General features: G+C 37.7%; 1 protein-coding gene across 1 annotated transcript in view; it reads left to right on the forward strand.

Moving 5' to 3' along the window:
• The first annotated feature begins 1,063 nt into the window (after positions 1-1,063).
• Positions 1,064-21,413, forward strand: part of runx1 (RUNX family transcription factor 1) — a 70,239-nt gene continuing 49,889 nt past the window's right edge. Inside the window, exons 1-2 of the mRNA XM_066657385.1 lie at positions 1,064-1,369; positions 1,485-1,643. Of these exons, the coding sequence (XP_066513482.1) occupies positions 1,291-1,369; positions 1,485-1,643 (238 nt within the window). The 5' untranslated portion in view covers positions 1,064-1,290. The remainder of the gene's footprint in view (positions 1,370-1,484; positions 1,644-21,413) is intronic.

The following is a 21,413-nucleotide window of genomic DNA, read 5'->3' on the forward strand; positions in this document are numbered from 1 at the left end:
CAGGAAGGGGGGTAGGGGCTGGGAGTGGACACAGGTGTTTGAGGGTGATATAATGGGCTTTGAGGGTTTTTTCCCTTTCAGGAGAGCATTCCAAATGTGGTATTATTTGCACAAAATGAATCATGCACAATGGCAAATTTTGTCTCAAGATGGACGCTGATTGTATAGGGTCAATACTCATAGGCACTGGACACCTGTGAATAAACCCGCGTAAAAACTGAGACTAAAAGTGTAAGTCACGTACAAGAGCAAATAGGGTTGTCAATATCCAACACTCAAAAAGGTATTTGGCATTTCAAAACAGTAGTTGTCTTTTGCATTGGAAATATATTTAATGTCAAGTGGAATAAACAAAATGAATGTACAATTAGTTAGCTATTAGTTAGTTAGTTTTGAATTAGTTATTTACTTTCCCTTCTGTAGCATTTTTTCACAACTATATTTTAAACAGTAGTTTCGGCAAAATGCTAAAACTTTTCCCCTCATAAACAAGTGTCTGGTCCTGTTTAGACAGTATTACTGTAAGTAAACATACTCTTTTCTCTTGCAAAATAAGTAGAGATGGTACAGATATGAAAAGATGACATGTAAATTCAGACAAGCTGAAGTGGTCAAACGATACCACAGACACTGGGCTAATTGTGTGCTCTCCTGGAGAGAGATTTGCATGGTTAGACTTTGTGTGCAGTGGCTCACTTCTCTCTGACTATTCACTGACACTCTCTCACTCTCTCTCTCTCTCTCTCTCTCTCTCACACACACACACACACACACACCTAAACAGGATCTCACCTATTTATGCTTCAACTGATGTCACACAATGATGCCTAGTTATACAAAAGGATATGTCTAAACAAAAACTCAGAATGAAAATTTGCACCCCAGTGGACCATGTGATCATAGTGTCCAATGGGGCTTGAGCTGTAAAGGTTAGGTTTTTTTTCCAATAGAAGGGAAGAGTTAAACTTGTCGTCTGCCTTGGGAGAAGCTTTCTGTGGGCCCCCACAACCACAAACCAAAACTGTGACCAGTCATGTCTCTCTAAGCCCTGGAGAAAAGTGAGATAAAGATAGACCAGAGGGAACTAGCAGATAGAAAGAGAGAAACTGAATGAAGGAGGGTGCTGAGTATACGTGTCGATGTCAGTGTGAATCACCCGGATTAAAGAAAAAAAAACAGAGAGAGAGAAAAACCACAGCGACACATTTCTGCTTCTTCTCTTTTGCACAAGGGTAAGCATCAGTCGACCGCAGTCTGACCGCCGATCACTATCTGCAGTGTTTCTCAACCATGCACAACACGCAAGGACACAACTGCCCCACCATCACAACTGGAGCAGATCTGGATGATCATGGAGTTGAGGGTCTGGGTGTGTAGCCCTGGAATTTTATTCAGATTTGGGGCTGATTTGTTTGTGACTAATGCTTTGACCATGCACATCTTCTGACATCTCATTATAAGCTTTACTGTTTGCTCTTTTGCAGGGCAGAGCACAGTAGCGTTCAAAATTAGGAGCCAGGTCAAGTTGGAGGCACTGGACTCTAGTGAAGAGGAGGACAGTGTTTTCAAGAAACAGCCCCTCAGCATGGCCTCAAACAGCATCTTTGAGAGCTTCTCATCTTATCAGGCTTGTTTCACCAGGGGTGAGTCATTCTTATTCTAGTTAAATTTATCAATATTTTCAGTATCTCTGGTTTTGAAATTTGCATTGGCTGTCAAAACTCATAGAACTGACAATATGAAACCAGAAGTTGATTGCTCATGTTTTGTCTAGTCTTCCCTGCCTGCACTCTGTACATAACTTATGAACAAGATGGAGAAGTATAAGCAAAACGGCAATTCACGATTGTTCTGCTGTGTCAATGGTGTACTGAAATCTCGTGGCTGAATCTGAAAACCACAGGGCTGCGGGTTACTGAGTGTTCCACTGGTTAACCTCACTCCACCATCAACAACACAGCGTTCACTACAAAATCGATGTAATGCCCTTTGGACATTGTAGCGCCTCGGTGAATTAGTTATTTTTAAAGAAACAGAAGACAAACAGTACTGTATTTAATACATGTTTTTTTATTATTGATATTAAGTAAGAATATACAGTATTTTTACATGTTATTAATTAATTTAATAAATTGTTTTATTTATATTTTGGATAGGTATCATTGCTACATAGTACATATTGTGGTCACAAGTCTATTACCAGCTTTACAGGTTTTTATGAATACTAATTTCAGCTTCGTAGTCCTTTGGTCAAGGGTTCATGCTGATTCTTTGACTTTATGTTGTCAGGTTGCTGGGTGTAAGAGGGAGGTTAAGGATCTAAGTTGCTGTGAAGCATGTTTTGCTAGTGTGTCAGATTCCTGGGATGGACCACAAACAGTATCTGTCCTCCATTCCAAGAGAAAGGAAGAAAGAATTTGTGTTTAGATATTATGATACAGAGATTGAGGCAGGGAGAAGGATGAACCCATCAATACAGACCCAGAAACTGGAGCATGAAACAAAACTTGCAAGAGGTGTAATAATTTGCTGTCTAATAAGTTTGAGGTTGTTCAAGGGCTTGCATCACAAATATTTTTACATTGCTGTGTACACTGGGGCATTCCTGGAATACATTTAAGCAGTGACTCTAAAATGTGTAAGTGACTAATGGATTATTTTTCAGAATTTTCTGCTCTATATCAACAGCAATGCCTAGAATACTAAAGCGCATCTAAAATTCAGCTATTGAACATATCTATTGTGAACTCGCCCATGCCTATTTTGCACTGTATTTGAGGTCAAAAGCCTTGACATTCTCAAGAGCCAGGTTTGTGTACTGCCCTGAAATAATCCGTAGACAACACTCTGACAGAATGGATAATGGGAGACAGTGCTACAGTTTGTCAGTGTAAAACACTGTGTGTAAAAGACATGGTGTATTTTTCAAATGCTTATATCATACATCCACAATGATGTAGTGAATACGTTTTTGCTAGTCTGCTCTTTTTCTGTTTGCTTGAGATGTGTGTCTGTTTTGGCTGCAGCTGATTTCATATCTGAGAAAACTTACATTTATTTGATTCTAATTTGATTCTAACCTAATACTCATCATTTCATGTCTTTAAATAAAAGTTTCATTTAAAAAAATTTTTTATGATGTTTATGATGTATATGCTGTTTCTTTTTAGCATGTCCCTGTTGCTTTGAGCAAGATCTGCAGCCTTGTTTTTGTTTCCTGACACTTTTAGAGTGTTCGCATATAGCATGGCTTGTGAACACTGTCAGTTAACACAGGAAGTTTATCAGTTGTACTTGATGCAAGTTCACATGTGCTCACCAACTAGCTGCACTGGAGAAATTTTTCTGTTTCTTACAGACAAGACATACTCTCACCACATTGTTTTAGGAGGTGACAGTTGACAGCCTCTGAAGGCTGCTGATGTACATCCAGTGAATTGTAAATTATAATACATATAATTACGTTTCTTTAACTGTATCATTTACCGTATGACTGTGTTAATAATCTCACAATTTCAATGTCAATATTTAATAAGTAATGTTAACAACAAATTAAGGTTTGAGTTAAGTTTTAGTGTGAGGTTAAGGACATGATTACATTCTTAAAAATAATGATGCAAGAAAAGATATTTTGGAGTTACTTTATAGAAAAAGTTTTATTGTTAATTTGTGAGTGCTACGAATTTTCTTTTTACTATATTAGTCTTTACTTAGCTTTACTATCTTTATTATCTTTACTATATTATTGTACTATATTATATAACATTCTTTTGCAGATTTGTTAGCATTGTAATGGAAAATCAGGCTGGTCCAAGAAAATTTAGCTGTCTTCCACAGAGGGGTATGGCGTGGAAACTACACCTAATATACATGTTCTGTACTACATTGAAAAATATTATGTTTAAAATATATTAATCATTAGGCAAAGATTTGCATAAATAAAATAGAACATTTTATTTAGTTAAATCTGCAATACACATCTCATAATGCCTGCCTAATATGTTTAAGTTTATTTCACACTTTAATAATTGCAAAAGCTCCGGTTTCCTCCCACAGTCCAAAAACACACGTCGGTAGGTGGATTGGCAACTCAAAAGTGTCCGAAGGTGTGAGTGTGTGTGTCTGTGTTGCCCTGTGAAGGACTGGCGCCCCCTCCAGGGTGTATTCCTGCCTTGCGCCCAATGATTCCAGGTAGGCTCTGGACCCACCGCGACCCTGAACTGGATAAGCAGTTACAGATAATGAATGAATGAATAATTGCAAAAGTACTTTTAAAAATTAGGTCATATAAATAGTCAATTGTGATTGAATAAATTCCTGCATGATAGTAATATTATGACTTCACTGGAGGCGGAGAAACAAGACTGAGCCAATAATGTGACAAGCAACCATATCTGGAGGCCATATATATATATATATATATATATATATATATATATATATATATATATATATATAAACATGCAGAAGGCCTGTCTTTTATTATAACTGCCTTGTTACTATAGTACTTGACTTTTAGGCCTGATTCATCTGTGTGCATATTTTATTGCAATTTCTGACTTAATAGAAAAATTATATTTTTCTACAAATTTCAGCTCACAATTCAGCCTGTACTGTTTCTGACATGAAGGTTGTTAGCTGGTTAGTTGTATCTGTGTGGTGTTTGTTACCCTATAATTGGTCTTACTCATCTACAGGACATTCACATCTTTATGACAAATTAATTTCCTACCTATAAAATCTGACTTAAATGGAACATCTATGATTGTTTTCTTAATTATTATAATCATATACAGGATAAGATGCAAAATCTCCCATTTTCTTCCTACTGTCACGGCTGGGCAGGGAAGACAAGGAGGCGGACATACATGCAAAGAATGATTTATTACACAGAACAAAAAAAACTATAACAAAACAAACACGAGCAAATGAGAAAAAATAAACAGGACTAGACAAGGACAGACAGAAATCAGCCGTGAACTGGGGTAGACATGGGTAAACTAAGAGACATCCTCTGAAACTCACACACACTCACACTGCAAACAAAGCGGTATAAATACACAGGACAAACGAAGAACACCTGGAATCACTAATGAGACTGAGGCAGGACTGAAATGGAGACAAGACAGACGACTGACAGAAGAGACCAACAGGAGAAGAAACGGGATTGTACAGGAGACCCTTGTACAGGTGACTGGAACTGAGACAGGACTGGACTGGAAACAGGAGAGGAGCTAGGTGACTGGACAGGGAACAGGAGAGAAGTAGAAACATTAGACTGCACTGGGGAAAAAACAGGAATGTAAACAGAAGACAGAACTGAGGACAAAATCCTAGACTGAAATGGGGACTGGACTTGGGACAGGACAGGAGACTGAACACTGGATTGGAACTGAGCCTGGACTGGACGAGGCAGGGGAACAGGGACCAGGACATTAACAGGTACAGACACAAACATGTGCGAGTGCCCAGGACTGGCGTAAGTCTGTGGCAAAGTCCGAGAGGCCAGCCTGGGCACAGTTTTGTATGTCAGCCTTGAAATCCACAGGGCTGACTCACGAACAGAAGCAGCAGAAGCCACAGTCACAGGAACAGAGGTTGCCGCAGTCTCTGGAGCAGCAGCGGCTGGGACCACCGACATCATGGGAACAGAAGCAGGTGGGACCACCAACATCATGGGAATAGAAGCGGCTGGGAGATGCCACCGGCACAGGGACAGAAGCAGCAGTGGTTGCCGTCATCACAGTAACTGAAGCAGCAAGCGTCATTGCCAGCACAGGGACAGCGAGGGACAGCACAGGAGCAGGAGTGGTGGCCACCGTGTTTACTTGAGCAGGAGCGACGGGAGCCTTGTTCACTGGAGCAGGAGCAGCAAGCAGTCCTGCAATGACGTCCGTGGAAGCAGGAGGCCCTGCATTGACATCCACGGTCACATGTTGGGATTGCTCGAGGAACAGGTGCTGGACCTGTTGAGAGTTCGGGAGGTCCAATGGGTGCATTCATGAGGAAATTCCATGAGTCCCTTGACCAAGGATCCTCATGAAGTGTGCCTCATTAGCCTCACCTCCTATGCCCTGAGGTCATGGCTGGGCAGGGAAGATGAGGAGGTGGACAAACACACAAGGAATGATGTATTACACAGAACAAAACAAAACTATAACAAAAACACAAGCAAACTAGAAAAACTAAAAATGACTAGCCAAGGACAGACAGGAAACAGCAATGAAATGGGGTAGACATGGGTAAACTAAGCAACACAGAGACATGGAAACACACATCTACACCCCAAAGGCCAGACCAGGGAGCACTGCAAACAAAGTAGTATAAATACAAAAGGACAAAATGAGGAACACCTGGAAACACTAATGAGACTGAGGCAGGACTAGGGCAGAAACAAGAAGAAAACAGAGCCATGTGCTAAATTATGGGCAAACAGACATATGACAGGACAGGCCAAAAACTTCCTGTTGTCCCATTTATGATCTGATCAGCAACCAGCTACATCTAGCAACATTTAAATGAAATTATATCCAGTGGTGAACAGTAATGAAGTAAATGTAATCTGTTACTGTACTGTACTTTTTACTCCATTACATTATGAATATCTGCTGCTCTTTTTGGTTTATGTGCGTAACATGTCTGAACACATCTCTTGGCTCTCCGCATGGCACCGTTGCCAGGAGATGGATGGATACAGTCGGAGCGCTAAAACAAGCGAACCTCAAGTTTCTATGCCTATAACTAAATAATAAGAAAAACAGACTTGCTATTTTAACTGTTTGTATTTGAGATTGTAAGTAATCACTTGTTTCAGTTCTTAGAACCGTTATAGATTAACAAAATTTGTAACGTTTAGAGTCAGCAGTGACTACTATTCATTCCTATTACATGTTTACGGATCTGTATATATAATTATTCACTCCAGACTGAGGGTGAGTATCAGTTACAGGTTCATTAAACATTTGGCTCAGCACTGCAGAAACTGCACTTTTGGAGGAGGATAAGCACATTTTTCCTGTGTGTTCATTGCGAGTTAATTTTTTGAGACGTCCATATTTTTTCTTTGCTTACCTTTTTTATTCATTCTGTGACATCCATACCAATCTCTGGTGGTAAATTTGCTGCTGTCTGCTGTTGTGTGGAGGAGTTCATAATTTTGGATCCTTCAGTTCAACTTGATCTATGTTCGTATGACTGCGGACCAGTCTCAGTCATTGTGGTCTGTGTCGATGTGGTGCATGTTTAATTACATTTTTGGAGAGGTGCAAGTCAGGCTACAAAGTAGGGTTTGGTTCGATGGGTGCCATGTGGTGTAGGTTTGACACGGAATCATAAATTGGGCTTAATACCCAGGACATAGCGACCTCTTTTGGTTTGGCTGTTTCGGTTGTGCTCATCAGTGTCAGAATAATTAAGGACATTCTATTAAAAGTCCGGTGAACTAAGAGTCTTTATACCTACAATGCATTGACTAAGCATGAGTCTTACTACAAAAGTGATAGGACATTAGAAACATAATAAATCATGGTACTTTTAATTTTTGATGCTTAAGTACATTTGAAGGTACAAACCAGATTCCAAAAAAGTTGGGACACTACACAAATTGTGAATAAAATGATATTGAATGCAATGATATGGAGATGACAAATGTCAATATTTTATTCGTAATAGAACATAGATGACAGAACAAAAGTTTAATCTGAGTAAATGTAACATTTTGGAGGAAAAATATGTTGATTCAAAATTTCACAGTGTCAACAAATCCCCAAAAAGTTGGGACAAGTAGCAATAAATGGCTGGAAAAAGGAAATTGAGCATATAACGAACAGCTGGAAGACCAACACTAATTAACACTAATTAGGTCAATTGACAACATGATTGGGTATAAAAAGAGCTTCTCAGAGTGTCAGTGTCTCTCTGAAGCCAAGATGGTAAGAGGATCACCAATTCCACCATCGTTGCACAGAAAGATAGTGCAGCAATACCAGAATGGTGTTACCCAGCGTAAAATAGCAAAGACTTTTACGTTATCATCATCAACCGTGCATAAAATCATCAAAATATTCAGAGAATCTGGAACAATTGCTGTACGTAAGGGTCAAGGCCGTAAAACTCTACTTGATGCTCGTGATCTCCGGGCCCTTAAACGTCACTTCACCTCAAACAGGAATGCCACTGTCAAGGAAATAACAGAATGGGCTCAGGAATACTTCCAGAAAGCATTGTCAGTGAACACAATCCACCGTGCCATCCGCCGTTGCCAGATGAAACTCTACAGTGCAAAGAGGAAGCCATTTCTAAGCAAGCTCCACAAGCTCAGATGTTTACACTGGGCCAGGGGTCTTTTAAAATGGAGTGTGGCAAAATGGGAGACTGTTCTGTGGTCAGATGAGTCACGATTTGAAGTTCTTTATGGAACCCCCGGGACGCCATGTCATCCGGACCAGAGAGGACAAGGATAACCCAAGTTGTTATCAACACTCTGTTCAGAAGCCTGCATCACTGATGGTATGGGGTTGCATGAGTGCTTGTGGCATGGGCAGCTTGCATTTCTGGAAAGGCACCATTAATACAGAGAACTATTTTCAGGTTCTAGAACAACATATGCTCCCATCTAGATGTCATCTCTTTCAGAGAAGATCCTGCATTTTTCAACAAGATAATGCCAGACCATTCTGCAGCAATCACAACATCATGGCTACGTAGGAGAAGGATCCGGGTACTGAAATGGCCAGCCTGCAGTCCAGATCTTTCACCTATAGAAAACATTTGGCGCATCATAAAGAAGAAGGTGTGACAAAGAAGGCCCAAGACGATTGAACAGTTAGAGGCCTGTATTAGACATGAATGGGAGAGCATTCCTATTTCTAAACTTGAGAAATTGGTCTCCTCTGTCCCCAGATGTCTGTTGAGTGTTGTAAGAAGAAGGGGGGATGCAACACAGTGGTAAAAAATGGCCTTGTCCCAACTTTTTTTGGATTTGTTGATGCCATGAAATTTTGAAACAGTGGAGATCTAAATCGAGGACTTCTACTTTTACTGGAGCAATATTTTACACTTGAGTAGCATGTGTAATCAAGAGCATGGTTTGTGTACTTTGTCCACGACTAAAAATATTCTACACCTAAATCCTAAGGTTGCTGTGGCCGTTTATGAACCATTCAGCAATCAGCTTCCCTTAACAACTATCCATCCATTATCTGTAACCGCTTATCCAATTTAGGGTCGCGGGGGGTCCAGAGCCTACCTGGAATCATCGAGCGCAAGGCGGGAATACACCCTGGAGGGGACGCCAGTCCTTCACAGGGCAACACAGACACACACACATTCACTCACACACTCACACCTACGGACACTTTCGAGTCGCCAATCCACCTGCAACGTGTGTTTTTGGACTGTGGGAGGAAACCGGAGTACCCGGAGGAAACCCACGCGGTCACGGGGAGAACACACCAACTCCTCACAGACAGTCACCCGGAGCGGGAATCGAACCCACAACCTCCAGGCCCCTGGAGCTGTGTGACTGCGACACTACCTCCCTTAACAACTATGGTTACTTATTTGAGCTCACCACCCCTCGTCTGTGTTTCACTGAATTAAGCCCACGACACCTCCGGAAATCTCAGCAGTGAAGCCTGGGGTCCCAGAACCAACCCCCTCCAAGCTAGCTTTTTTCCTAATTTACTCCTTAACCCTGAACAACCGTGAATGCACACTATCCTCCCTAATGACTAAGGCTATACCTAGCCCTACTGGCACCATTAAATGCATGCTCAGTGCCACCAGTTCCATGTAATTTTTACATTCTCTATAACCAACAAGCACAACAGCACCTCTACAGTGCATTTCCCCAAGAGGACTGTGCTCTCCTTATCCATAACCACTGACTAGACCTAATAATTCCTTCACAGCTGCCCTTATTTTCTGGCCCCTGATGTCGAACTGCGCAAGGAGTCTGTAGCAGACTTAACTACAAATCCCCTAACACCTATTTCCACCAATCTTACCTGTGCCTGCCACCTTCATTCCCTCATCTCAGCCGCCAAGTCTGCGTACTGCAGCTTCTTCCTTTCCATTGCTTCATCTACTGCATCCTCAAATAGAACTGTTAACTCTATGAAATGAAGTATCTGTTTATTTGCAGTGTACAGCACCATATCTGGCATCAGCTGTTAACCTCTAGCTGTTTACCGTCCAACAAACATGCTAAAATCCTTTGCACCCTGTTTAATGACACTGTGACATCATTGTCACATTGCACTTGCGCATTGCACTTGGCCAATCACATCCCTCAGCTCTAATGAGTTCCTGGCTACTTCTGGCACTTCTTTCCAGGTTTAGGATGGATTTTTAGAAGGATCATTTCTCCTTCTATCGAAAAAAAAAAAAATACATGGACATCATTGTGCCTAATTGGGGGGAGCAGAATACTGTCATGCAACCTCTCCCCGTCTAAGTTACCGACTTAGAGGCACTAATTTCTACCTTGATTGCCATTGTAAACACTAAAGGTGAAATTAGAAATAAGTATAATGGCTGGATTTACAATCGCTGCCATGATGAAATAATTTCCCCTGTACTAAAACAAAACTGGATGTCCTCAAAATATGCTTTAACAACCCTTGAGAAAAACAAAGTATATTTAAGTTCATTTTATCAAGTAAATTTAAGTTCATGTATATTTCCCAAGTATACTTAATGTAGTAAGTATACTAATTTCAATATACTAGTAGTAAATTTTTAAGTGTACTATTTTAATACTGTTCGAAGAATGAATGAATGTTTCTTGTTAATTATGTTAAATCAACATGACTTTGCTTTAAATATAGTCAGTTACAATCTTTTAAACCACTATTGTATAAATTGATTAAATGGAATACCCTATAAAGCTATTACATATTGTGACATATTCCTTTTTTACATGCTGAAGCTGATGTCTTATTTAAATAACATTTGAACATCCCTGTTTGATCCAACTTAATCTTTAACCTACAACACTGGCTTTTTTTCCCCAAAACATCAAGAAAATGCATAGTATTCATAGCACCTTTGTGCTGGTACCTAATATAACAATGAATGTGCTGAAAACATCTGCTTTGACAAATTATGAAATCAACGGAGAATGCTGCACAGAAACACAAAGTCGCATTGTCAACACTACATAACCACAAAGCATTACTCTTACAATGAAAACAGAAAACTACAAGTTGAAAGCACCTGTTGGAAATGAATAAATGCCCCATAAAAGTGTGCAAATCCTCTGGAACTACTTCTTGCTTCCCATCATAACAGTATTGAATTAAGAGAATTCATTAATTAATCCTCAAAGGTACAAAAAGCTGTGCCACATAAAATATAAGAAATTAAAAAGGCACATGCATGCAAGTGCTTCATATTCACAAAATCAAAAAGCTGATTCTGGGTTGGCTCCAGAGCCACTGTGACCCTGAATGGGATGAATTTACAGAAAATGAATGAATTTACAAATACATACATAAATTGGAACTAGGAAGAAAATGTAGCTCTCTTCTTTAAAAGGGCATATCCATTAGAAGGGACAGATCTGAGGCCGATCTACACTGCACAACCAGTGCAACATAATCTAATTTCTTTGAATACAATCCCAATATTATCTGGTTTAGCCACATCTCAGTGTTTAATAATGCATATTCCCACTGTTGTCCCCTCAAATGATACTTGGCTGTGAGTTTCACTTTCTGCCTGCAGAACGCACATTCACAAAAAGAATTAAAATTAGACTATAAAAATATGCATACCATTAATAGTACACTGAATATATGCATTCAAAAATGTCATAAGAAAAATGAAGGCTGAAAACAGACCTATTCTTTCTCGTGTTTTAAGATCCTGTAGTATTTATACAAGATGTAGGTGTGTGAATGTTTATGAATTTACATATTTTGTTGTATCACTTAAATGCCATTTATATCATAGTCCTCTAATCCTGTTATTGACTAAGTATTTAGTTATTGTAACTTGAAACACTATCGTAATTTCCTGTAAATACTAAATTTGTTAAAACACTATGTGAAATCAGACTACTTCTATGATATTTGATAGGTTTTAGTAATACTCACCATGCAGAGTCCTCCAAATCCACTTCGTTTTTTTCACAGAAGCGAGGGGGAAAAAATGGCGCATATTAAAATTCAACAGCAACCGTTCCTTTGTGCCAAAAGAGGCGAGAACTTTATTTATAACATGATTTAGCTTAGTAGAACTTAAATCTCTCAAGATTGAAATAATTTGCTAAGATTTAACCATGTTCATAGGGCAAACATAAAACAAATATGTAACGTTTACAAACTGCATATTTATAATTTTAACAAATCTCTTATAATCTTACATTTTTCAGTGCACTACTCTAGTAGGTATTATATCAAAAGCCCACTGTTGTAGCCAATGATTTATGTATTACTTAACTAGATTCACTTCTTTTGTTGTTTGATTTGATGTTTTGTGATGTGATACATATACTGTATGAATGTGGAAATGAACCATATCAATCAGTATGAATCCAGCCTCTTACAGTATTCTCACACCTTGGAAGAACATTGTCAATAAAATTAGCCAAATTTTAATCTGTTTCTGTGTTGGTTAAAAATAATGTGTATGCAAAAGATGAAGTTTATAAGCTATAAGCTATTCCACTACAAACTACAGTAAAAAACCTAGTATACTTAAATGTTATGTAAAAGTCAATACTTCTTGATTACACTTAAGTATATCTCCATCAAAAGATTAAGTTCAAGGATAGGCCGAGTATACTTAAGACCTTACTGTATACTTGTTATTATAAGCCAAGTATACTTAAGTACAATTCTGTTTTGTATTTCACTGACTTATAGAATGGAGTGGATATGATTAGAGCTACAGGAATAATATCAGGGAATCAGAATGCAGGCATGTAGTGGAAAACATTGTATTCTATATTAAACATTATTTCTTGTTAAATAAACCCCACAATTTTCAAATTTATATTCAGAAGGCAAATGTTGCTTGATAAATGTTGTACTTTTTAAAGTATGAAGTGAATGTGCAACCACTGGGTTGATCTTGGAAACATATGCTGACATGATTGTTTTTTTTTTTTTTTGAGTTTGTGGTTCCCTAGTTTCCAAATTACACTTCTTAGAGCATTAGAAACACATGCAACTGAGCACACTAACCTTTAAGAAATATTTCCTTATCTTTTATGTGGTTTTGCTGCATCTCATCATTCCTGTCCTAAAATCAACCGCACATACACACCCTGCTTATCTATACATATATAACACTTTAGAATAAGACTACATTTGCAAATAGCTCACAAATGGTTTTAAATTTTTTATGGTTATAAATTCACTGGTTATAAATTAGGTAACAAACACCATAAAAGTAATTAATAAACACTTATAACAAATAGATGGAAAGTGCAACAGCAACTTCTTTCCAGACACTTGGCTTACCTTGTCTTTTCAATCAATCAGTATTAGGTCCTGTCAACTTCATCACATGTTCCTTAAACTTAACCATTTAACCATCAGGATTCATTAATTTATTTTATTAATTAACTTTTTAGATAATGAAGCTTGCCTTAACATATGAAATAACTAAATTCACATTCAAATGTTTTAGCATATTCCGTACCTTAATAAAGTTCTCAGTTATATGACACTTACAAAAAAAAACAGTATTTTTTTTGCATTCTGTGTTATATGTTTATTAACTAATTTTAAGATGTTTACCAAACTCCTCACAGACAGTCACCAGGAGCCTGACTCAATCCAACAACCTTCAGGTCCCTGGAGCTGTGTGACTGCAACACTACCTGCTACACCACAGTGTTAATACCATTCATTAACAGTTTATATGTAGTCTTATTCTAAAGTAGTACCAATTTATTATATACTATATAAATTTGTAAGCATTAACCAGCTTTTGCTGTATGCTCTAATTTTTGCACTGATCTCAACTTTCTCATGCAAGAGTCTATAAATGTTTTGTGTGTAATCTTGTGGCCAAAGATCTAATTAGAACCGTAAAGAAGATATCATCATTCAAAACTGTCACATGTGGAATACTATCAGGTTGTTTTCTTTGTCCTAACGTTGTTCTTAGTTACCCAGTTAAGGACCTTCATATGTACCTTTCATAAAACACTGATAGTGTTTTTAATTAAATTCTTATTTTTTAACCATTTATTTATCTTGAAGATGCATGTATGAATGATTCTTGGGGAAATAAGCAAAGCCACTGCTACAATTCAATTCCTTTACATATTCATGCAATACTTTGATGCCTTAGCTGTGTTTTTATTAATGTGTTACTTAATACATTTATGCATTAATTCATAATAAGTTATATTAGACAAAACTACATTAAAAAATTGTTGAAGATGCTCGGTTCTATGTACCGAATCGCCACCAGGTCATTCTGCACTGGAGCACAAAGAGTTGTTCTGGGTTCAGATGGGGACTCCCTATTTGCCCCCTTTCCTCCATACCCATAAAGCCATGTCAACCCCAACCTAAAATTTTCCCAGAAAAAAAAACAAAAACATATTTTTTCATTCTGTCACTTATCTTTTCCTCTGTAATTCTTCCAAACTTTATCCATCCTTTCTGGCCCCTCTAGGCCCAGCTTCCAGGCCATATATCTATGGGTGTTTAGCTAAAAGTGATTGTTTTATATAGTTGTTTTCATGCTCCTGTGGACCACAAAACTGCCTTATGGGGGATTTATGGCCATGTCCAGGCCCAAAATACTGCACTGTTAGCTGGAACCAAAGGGCCTGCATCCTAGTGGCCGAATGTCTGCCCATTGCTGATTCTGGTTATCAGCATCCACAGACACCCTAGAAGGAAGCTGGCCACCATTTCAAGTCCAAAGAATTTAAAAAATGGGCTCAAAAAGGACTATAATTCCTTCATTTGGCCTCAAGTCTTTGCAACCCACACCCTAGGTGGATATAACTGATGTTCATATTTCATGTAGTGAGCTATGAGAACAGGGTCAAAGAGGCACCTGCCATAATTTAAGCTTCTTGTTATACTGATGCATAACGTAATGTATCATTTTAGTGTAATTTGCTAATCCTCCTAATACAATTAGCTGTTACATGTACCTTTTTGCAATGTTAGACACATGGGCAAATATATGGTATTTTTACCCTAGTTGGGAACTGAAAGGTTGCAGTTTTGTCCACTGTACTATATTTCAGAACTATACTAAAATCTCAGCTGAGTGCACTACTTCAGAGGAGCCTTGATAAATTTCTGGACCATTTGAAGCTATACCTGATCCACCTCCATACAGAATACCAATAAATGCTGATGTCATTATAACAGACTCAGATGACAGTAGGAGCCACTGTGGTGGTCAGTGGCAAGGGATCTATTGAATTTCCTCTCCTGACTGCGCCCAGTGTATCGCTCTGAGTGGATGGATTTTAGCCCCATTGGCCTGCTTCATTTCCAGGGACTCGCTGACTGTAGGTCTTTGGTCCTGCTGATATTGAGCCTGCTAGACAAGCTGGCAGGCCACTATTGAGTCCCAGTGTTGGAGAGCAGCAAGACATGGAGGTAGCAAGTGGCGCCATGGCTCCAGGAGTTCAGATAATAGGTGCCGAAATATGGATGTTGGTCACTGAGATAGTGAACAGATTTAAACAGTCAAAACAAGCTATGAGAGGAAAATGATCATTTTGAAATATTTTTACCACTTTCAAAATGCATTTTAAACAGTTTTTTAAACTGATGTTAGTAATTTCACAATGTGTTTAATGTGTTATTAAGAACATTATAAACATTATGACACTCAATAACAATATTTAATTTTACAAACCCCATTTCCAGATAAAGTTGGGAATAAAAACATTAATCTGTTTGCTAAATCTGAACCTGACAAAAGAACAAATCTACTTTTTATATGCTGGTTAACTAACTTGATTGCATTTTTTAATTTACATTTACATTTACATTTATGCATTTGGCAGACGCTTTTATCCAAAGCGACTTACAAAAGAGGAGCTAACATTCGAACTACAGCACAAATTATGCAAAATACCTTACATTAAGTGCAGTATGCCAGGAAGTAATAAGTGCATTATTAAGAAAGACATTCAGTGCAAAAGATACTCTCGGAAGAGCTGGGTTTTCAAATTTAAATGCCTACAATAGGTTCAAAAATTGTAAAGACAAATATAATTTATAATTTAAGAGGAATACATAATTAACAAAAAAATAAATAAATAAAAAGAAAATAAACCACTACTATAAACAGGTGAATCTGTGAGTATAAATGGATCATCGACCAATGGCTCAGACTTTGCAAGCCAAGAACACGACTTAATCCCAAACTAAATGAGAGAATTCAAACAGTTCAACAGGGATATTTCTTAAAGCAAAACACCAAACACTATAGGTATTTAACTATCTAATGTACATACTGTTATGTAAACAGTAAGTGAAGCCAACAAAACCTCAGTCAATGTAGGAAAAGCCACAAATTACTTTTAAATGTGACTGATATTAAGCCCTCCAAAAGCACCGCATATAACTGTGATATTGTTGCTATTTTGGCTATGGATTATTCTGGAATTAAGGGAACATCTACAACTGTGGAACCAACAGTTTATAAAAAGTGTTTTTATTACTATCATGAATTTTTCCTTTAATATGAGTCACTGCTGAATTAAAAAATGTAGCATGAAACACTATTATGAAAGGGGAAACCATACATGAAATTAACAGATCTCATGTAGTTTGAAACAAGGTGAAAATGTGTGGTCAGGTGACTTTTATGTTTGAACGTGGCACAGTTTTTGGAAAAAAACTGCTGAGTGTTAACAGCAAAATGTCCAACATTTTTTATGGTAAATGGGTGCCCATGGCATGAGTGACTTGCATTTATGTTAAGGTACCATTGATGCTTGGGCATTTATTGAGATTTTCAAGCAACATATATTTACTGTCCAATTTAAAAAACCAAGCAAAACCATTTTGACATTTTTAGTTTACTACAAAGACACAGCAGCTTTCTTTTGCATCGTGTGAAATTTTCCTGATGAATGAACGATAAAAAGATTTGTCTTAAAAAAAAAAAAAAAAAAAATGGGCTGAAGCAGTTTGATGCTTAAACTCAAAGTTCAACACTAAATACCACCAGAATGATATTTAAACATTGAACGGCGTATAAAAAATTATTTCAGATGGTTGATTAAACAGGTTTATCAGATACAAAAAAGTAGCATCGATTGACTGACCACATCATATCACACCAACAGCGTGGCTTCTTTGGTTTTTGATCTAGCTGAACCACAAAGTATATTGAAATGTTGTGGTTCAACGTGTTACAACTACATATCAAACAATGTATTTATATCTTGTTTTGCTGCCAATCTTTTAAAAAACTAATTTTATAAATAGAGGTACTGTACCTAGTCATTACATGAGAATTTCAGATGAATGTTTGATGTAGTGTAGTGAGCAACGCTTCTGATTTTTATGTAGAAGACTAAGGCTAAACTCCCTGACTTGGTATTCACAACCCTCTGCACTGCTAAGATTCCTTGGGTAAGGATACCAAATTTGTTCCATATCTGTAATATGGTTTATATTGTAAGTCACTCTAGTCTTCCCAGTGCCATAAAAGTAAAGACATCGACAATATTTTCAATCTTTACATTGACTGAGATATATCCAGATTTTCTGAATGCTTTCACAACATTGTGCATGTTTTATGCAGACATACCAATATTCTTTGCAATCTTGTGTGGAAAATTTTTAGTTTGTTTATTTTATTTATTTATTTGTTTGACTTTGAAAACTCATTGATGATGCCCCTAAGAATTTTTTTGCACAAACTTTTGAGCAATGTTTACATACTTTAACCTTGCTATAGTGAAATGTGCCAAAATCAAGTAAATTGAATTTTCTATAAACTTATTATTATTATTTTGGGTATCATTATTTTGGAAGTAATTAATAATTGGCTATAACACATAGATAGGTAGGGTAACAGTGACATGTTGTTTGCCAAATATTGAACCCAAATCCATCTACATCTCAGATCTCACTGGATACTGACCTTACTTTGTCTTCTTCATTAGTCAACATTAAGACGGTCAGCTTCACCACATATTTATTAATAAATTTAAACATTTCTTAATCAAGTTTAATGAATTATATACCAAAAGATCTTTTTTGACATTAATGATAATGTGTTCTCCACAACATCAGCATCAAGCTAGGGTCCCTATCAGTGGCTCCCACCAAGGTTGTAAGAAACCTAGGTGTCATGGTTGACGACCAGCTGACCTTCGCAGATCATGTTACCGCTGTAGCTCGATCGTGCCGCTTCTCCCTATTCAACATAAGGAAGATTAGGCCATACCTAACTCAACATACAACACAGCTCCTCGTTCAGACGTTAGTAATCTCCCGTCTAGACTATTGCAACGCCCTCCTGACAGGTCTTCCGACCTGTGCTGTGAGACCGCTACAGATGATCCAGAATGCGGCAGCACGCCTGGTCTTCAACCAACCAAAAAGAGCACATGTCACGCCCCTATTAGTTGAGCTGCATTGGCTACCCTTAGCTGCTCGCATCAAATTCAAATCACTAATGATGGCCTTCAGAGTATTCACTGGTTCTGCTCCCATCTACCTCAATAGACTCTTAAAACCATACGTTAGCGCCCGCCCTCTCCGTTCCTCAAAGGAGCGCCTACTAACACGACCAACCCTCCGTACAGGTCAGTTGAGGCTATTCTCATCTCTGGTACCACGCTGGTGGAACGAGCTTCCAAGCACTATCAGAGCAACAGAAACCCTCTCTGCATTCAAGAAATCATTGAAAACCCAGCTCTTCCGAGAGTATCTTTTGCACTGAATGTCTTTCTTAATAATGCACTTATTACTTCCTGGCATACTGCACTTAATGTAAGGTATTTTGCATAATTTGTGCTGTAGTTCAAATATTAGCTCCTCTTTTGTAAGTCGCTTTGGATAAAAGCATCTGCCAAATGCATAAATGTAAATGTAAATGTGGTGCAGCTTAACGAATGAAATTAATCAATTCACATTCTCAGATTTTCGTCATTGTTACTCTTTCTATATACGTGTTACAAACAATTATTAATGACATTTAAGGTGTTCATAACCTAATTAATAACCTTTTAACAAATAAATTTAGAGGCTTTAACATTTAGCGGTACCTTATTTTGAATTACAGATTACAGTCAAGTTACTAAGCCAAAACATTGGAAACCTGTTCTTCAGTCAGAATAGGTGTTAATTAATGCAGCAAATATAAATTACAAATCAGACCTGTTCTATACACCAGTTGTCATCAGATATTGATAAAATATACATGGGTGTGTCTCCAAATTATTCATTCATTGTCTGTAACCGCTTATCCAGAATCTCTGGGTGCAAGGCAGGAACACACCCTGGAGGGGGCGACAGTCCTACACATGGCAACACACACTCACAGATTCACTCACACCTATGGACAGTTTTGAGTCACCAATTCACCTACCAACATGTGTTTTTAGACCGTGGGAGGAAACCGGAGCACCCAGAGGAAACCCACGTGGACACAGGGAGAACACACCAAACTCCTCACAGACAGTCACCTGGAGTGGGACTTAATCCACAATCTCCAGGTCTCTGGAGCTGTGTGACTGTAAAACTGTCTCCAAATAATTTAAATAAATTATATTATTTTTAAAAAAGGGAGATTGTGTGACTTTGTCTAAAGAGCAATAATTTACAAACCATATCAGTCTCAGATAATAAATGCCAGTCAACATTTTGCACATTGAAAAAAATTTTCCAGTCAGCTCCTTGATTTTAATATCTTTTCGATCAGTAGCCAAATTGTCTTTAAAGTTTGCTTTAAAAGATATTTTAGAAAAGAAATTGTTTACACATATGATTATATACTATGAACCAACTATGTAAGTTATATGGATGCCAGTAAATAACTGAAGTGGGGGCCTTTTTTAAGAGAACATTTTCATAATTTGTAATAGACTTGATTTCTGGAAGTCAAGTAATATGTGCCATAAATATTCATATCTGCATGTACACGAACCAGAATGTGGCATTTTCCACTTGTTACCAGTCCAAAAATTTCAGTTATTTTGCATCCTCATTTCTTTCTGAAGTGGATTGATGGGCCCTATGTCAAACACTGGGCAAAACCAACCCCCTCACAGTGTCATAATGTGCCAGAGAAAGAGAGAGAGGTGCCACAGAGTGAACTCAAATGCACAGAAACCACAGAGAAGCTTTTGCTGGTGCAGATAAGAGGCTGTGAACTCAAACTTCATCTCCTCCCACCCCATCCCCCCCTTCCTGTCAGCCAACAAGCCTAGGGTTGCAAGGGAGATGTTTTTTTTTTTTTTTTGTTGTTGTTGTTAGAAATAACCGTAATGCTGTCAATCAGAAACTTACAGAGTTTCTTTTTTAACATTTTAAAACAAGTATGTATGTCTCTTTTTTTTTTTGTCAGTAAAAAGCGGAATTAGGCTCGCATCAGGGCTTGACAGGAAAAGGTTGCAGTTGCAAAGTGCAGACAGGCCTCCCGCTCTTACTCTCATTCTTTAAATACACCTGACTACATTAGGTACACAGGAAATGTGCAAAAGGATATATACACTCACACAAACACACAGAGAATTTTCAAATGAATATTACAACCTAGCTGTACTAAACGCTTACATTCTTTCTAAAATCATAAAATAACAAGCCCACATATACATTTTGACATAAGAAATTTGGATATTAGTGTACATATTTGCTGAACCATGTTTATGATCTCAATGACTCCTGGCAATTTCCATTGCAAATTATTTAACAATGGATGGGATATTAAGTTACAAATCTATCATGATTCCATGTAAATATAGCTTATATCTAAACATGTTCCCTCCTACAATTGAATGTTTTAAATTTAATTTATTATTTATTTATTGTAAAATACAAAAAAAGAATATTGGAGATTTTTAAAAATTACTTTGGACCTATGATTTATATAAAGGGACATTTCTAAAGTTTTGGCTGACCTAATTGATTGTATTTTTTAAATATAAACAAAATTTATATTTAATGCCTACAGAACAGAACTAGATGCAAAATGGTGCAAAATAAGAGGGAAAGTATTTAAAATTCAACAGACAGTGTTTTAAATCATTTCACTAAGCTGGAATGAAATGTTGTAAAAGCCCCAGTCTTGGGTTGTGGGTCACCACTTTGTGCAGAGATCTTTAAAATGTTTACATTTTTCTGTGATAATTGCAAAAACACCACCAGGGGCATGGTAGTGGGGTGAAAAGTGGGCCTTAGTTACCAAAGCCCCACTGCAAAACACAAAATTAAAAACTGGATAACACAAAATTAGAAATA

Source organism: Hoplias malabaricus, chromosome 2 (genome assembly GCF_029633855.1).
Source record: "Hoplias malabaricus isolate fHopMal1 chromosome 2, fHopMal1.hap1, whole genome shotgun sequence".
Lineage (NCBI taxonomy): Eukaryota > Metazoa > Chordata > Actinopteri > Characiformes > Erythrinidae > Hoplias > Hoplias malabaricus.